The sequence below is a fragment of the Colobus angolensis genome, unplaced genomic scaffold (genome assembly GCF_000951035.1).
Source record: "Colobus angolensis palliatus isolate OR3802 unplaced genomic scaffold, Cang.pa_1.0 Scaffold229, whole genome shotgun sequence".
In the NCBI taxonomy this organism is placed as follows: domain Eukaryota; kingdom Metazoa; phylum Chordata; class Mammalia; order Primates; family Cercopithecidae; genus Colobus; species Colobus angolensis.
The window spans coordinates 1,757,703-1,761,021 of NW_012115477.1; the positions used below are offsets into that span (position 1 = coordinate 1,757,703).

Here is a 3,319-nt window from a genome sequence, read left to right on the forward strand (position 1 = left end):
CAGGCGCCTGCTGGAGCGCCTGCTGGGGATGGCGTACCACCGACTCTTGAGGCTTTTTAAAAAGTGAGAATTTCTACTTTATTATCTCTATGGAAAAAAAAAAAAGTAAAGAGGAGAGGTTAGATTCTATAGAAGCTCCAAAGTCTGCCATTTGCGAGGAGGGTTCTCTTCCCACCCAGCCCACGGAAGCTCTTAGGAGCAGCCTGGACGGCCCGGACTCATCCTCACGCGCTCTGACTTCCCCGCTCGCCCCTGACCCCGACTTCCCTTAGGGCAGTCGCATAGATATGAATTCTACAACAGCCACTCTGCTCGGGGGCTTTGGGGATCTTACAATCTCGAAACCGACCTCCAGAAGGCCAGACGTTCTGTCTTGGGGCGTCCCTCCTGGCCCTTTAGCCTCACCCAGTACCCGGTCCTGCCACACCCCAGCACTACCAGACCAGGAAGGGCAGACTCTCCCCACCCGGTTCAGCCGCTTTCCTTCTTCTCACAGCTCTCCAAGAGCTCGGTCATGAAGGAGATGTAGACGATGGCCAGGCGGAGAGTCTCGATCCGGGACAGCCTTTTCTCGTAAGCAAACGTGGGCACCTTCCTCCGCAGCTGGTCAAAGGCCTCGTTGAGGTTGAACATCCGCTTCCTTTCGCGGATGTTGGCGGCCTGGCGCTGGGCGTAGGTGATCACCCTTTTCCTCTTGGGGCGGCCTAATAGGGAGACGCCTCTCCCGCGCTCCTCTTCCTCCTCCTCTTCTCCATCCCCCTGGTCCACTTCGCACTCCTCTTCTTCTGGGTCCCCGTCTTCAAACTGCGCCATCCTCCTGGTTCTTCCTTCTCGGAGCGCAAGGGCTGGATCCCCAAAGGAGACCCCGGGTGCGAAGTCGCAGAGGAGAGGGCGTCCCGGGGAGGCCAGGGACAGGTCTGCGACGAAGTCCAGCACCGTAGCGTCCACGCAGCTGTCTGGATAGGCCGCCATCGCTTCGGCTTGGCCCTGCCTCTCATCGGTTTTCCGCAGGGAGGGGCGAGGCTGCTGGTGGAGATTCTTAACAGCCTTGAATCTGATGGGGCACCATCACCGAAGGGCCAGGGAACATTAAATATTTATAACCGAGCTGATAACAGGATTAGTCGCACCGATAAGAAATGCTCTGACAACGTCCCTTCTCTCGAAGCTTATGGAAGATGACAAGCTTGAGCACGCATGGAAGACTCAAAGGGACAGGCCTCCAGTTCTGAGATCCTTTTCTCTGCGCCACCCGGGACAGTTCCTTGTTGGCAACAACCCCCAGCTCTTACCTGCTGTGCTTTTTGTGTCTGTCTTCACCCCTGCAGCCAACTAATGTTCTCCGGGCTCCTTATCTCGTGTAGTTCTTTAATTTCGTGTTGGATTTTCAAAGAGAGGATGTTTTCCACGGCGATGGCTTCTCCTTGACTTCAGGGTAGGAGTCTTGAATCTTGCCACCATCTGCCAATGGATGTGGAGCAAGTGCATGTGCTTTTAATGATGTCCTGAAGAGGGGCCCTGCCTGCCTGGGATCGAGGGGAGCTGTTTGTCTGGTATCCCAGTGCAGCGGCTGCTGAAAGGCAAGACCTTCCATTAGCTTAAGTAAGCATGGCAGGGGGGCCGAGAGTGCATTCCCCAGAGTCGCTGTTGGAACCGGCTTTCTTTTTCTTTCCAGGGCATCGCAAACAGCTCTCCTGCCACGTTACAAACCCTTACTTCTAAAGTCTGTTTGGATGCAATCAGCCTAACAATTGATATACTTGACTTTCCTTTCCCTACCTTTACCTCCTGCTCATATAAAGTAGAGGATTTTATTCCAAGAGGAAACATTATGACGGCAATAAAATGACAAATTTAAGCTCAGGACATTTTCTATGCTCGGGCTTTGCTGTATACTTTTCAGTGTGGGGGACAAAGCAAACTCTCCCCACAAACAAAACCACTTCAAGCTCTTTTCAGAAATGCGATTTGCCCTTGATAAGCCAAAGAGTCAATCAGTTCACCCTCTGCTGAGGAGTCTTCGGACTTTTAAATTGCGGATCGAGTATTTGTTCCTGAACAAAGAAAAAAACCTAACACTTCCATCTGGCTTATTTTCCTCATTGATTTGTATTGTCCTACAGTAAGATTTAAGAGCAGAAACAATGACTTATTGAATTTTATTTAAAGGAGCTTTTTGACTATCGTTAGATCGTTGAGATAAGAAAGAGATTTTAAATTTGGCATAATAAAAATAAGAGTTTACTCATTTTATATTATCTCTAGTATCCCTAATATTTCAACAAAAGGGTCCTTTTTCTTTGTCAGTAACTATATTTACTTAATTATTCAATAATGTGTAAAGATTTATTTAAAAGACCCATTGGGTCAAAACGATAGATTAGACGATAATTTTAAAGGTAGGTTAGAAGAAATAACCTAAAAAGATGAATGTGGAAACATCTCGGTTCAGAAGAGAACCGCCCAGGACATCAGTCCGTATTAAGGGGTTAAGTTGTGGCTAAGATGGTTCACTCAGTACATTGGACAGCTCCCAGAAACCAAAAACGGCCTGTTTCTAACAGGTAATCTCAATTCATTTTCTTCTTCCTAGCCTCTCTCTGTGTAATCAAAACAGTATAACTTCGAATTCTTCTTCTTTTAACCCATTTGTGTCTGGTGTCTCTGGATCTTCCAATAGATTTTATCTTCTTTTGCTTGTGTTTACTGTTCATTCTCCAATTTGCATTGTGATTAACTCAGGCAGAGAATAATTGAAATTTGTGATCCTGGAAGATGTTAATGAAAATAGATCTTTGGTTATTACTTAGTTGATTTTTGCTAAGCTTCTTTCAAAGGGAAGGCTGAAAAATAAAAACTCATAGGATTGTCAACAGTGGCTGTGAAGCTGGTAAATGGGAGAACTGATTTTTGTTTCAAAAAAGTAGTAACATGCTCTCTAACCCTTGTTTAAATTAATATGTTATTAAATATTGGGCAAATTTATTGTTGATTTTTAAATTATGTTAAATGCTTCTTAGTGACTTATTTTTTATTCATTTACAACCTATTTGCAAGTGTATTAAACACCTCAGTCAACTGAGAATCTAGTTTCACAATATAATACATTGGAAAAGTTAATGAAGGAAAACATAGTTGATATTTAAATTTAAAATTTCAGAAAATGGGGGTCAGAAGCTTTCACAAGACTAAAGAGATAGTTTCATTGAACCAAACTCCTTTATGATTTTAGCCAAGGGAATGTATCTTTCTTCCCTCCCTTCCTTCCTTCCTTCCTTCCTTCCTTCCTTCCTTCCTTCCTTCCTTCCTTCCTTCCTCC

At 45.3% G+C, this 3,319-nt stretch overlaps 1 protein-coding gene across 1 annotated transcript; it reads right to left on the reverse strand.

Annotated features, from left to right (window-relative positions):
* Positions 1-397: 397 nt before the first annotated feature.
* Positions 398-1,025, reverse strand: FERD3L (Fer3-like bHLH transcription factor). Its single transcript, XM_011944157.1, has one exon. The coding sequence runs from the start codon at positions 970-972 to the stop codon at positions 472-474; it is 501 nt and encodes a 166-aa protein (XP_011799547.1). The 5' UTR covers positions 973-1,025; the 3' UTR covers positions 398-471.
* Between the last annotated feature and the right edge of the window lie 2,294 nt (positions 1,026-3,319).

Excerpts from the sequence above, each read along its gene's own strand:
- FERD3L (XM_011944157.1), bottom strand. The coding sequence starts at position 972 with ATGGCGGCCTATCCAGACAGCTGCGTGGACGCTACGGTGCTGGACTTC.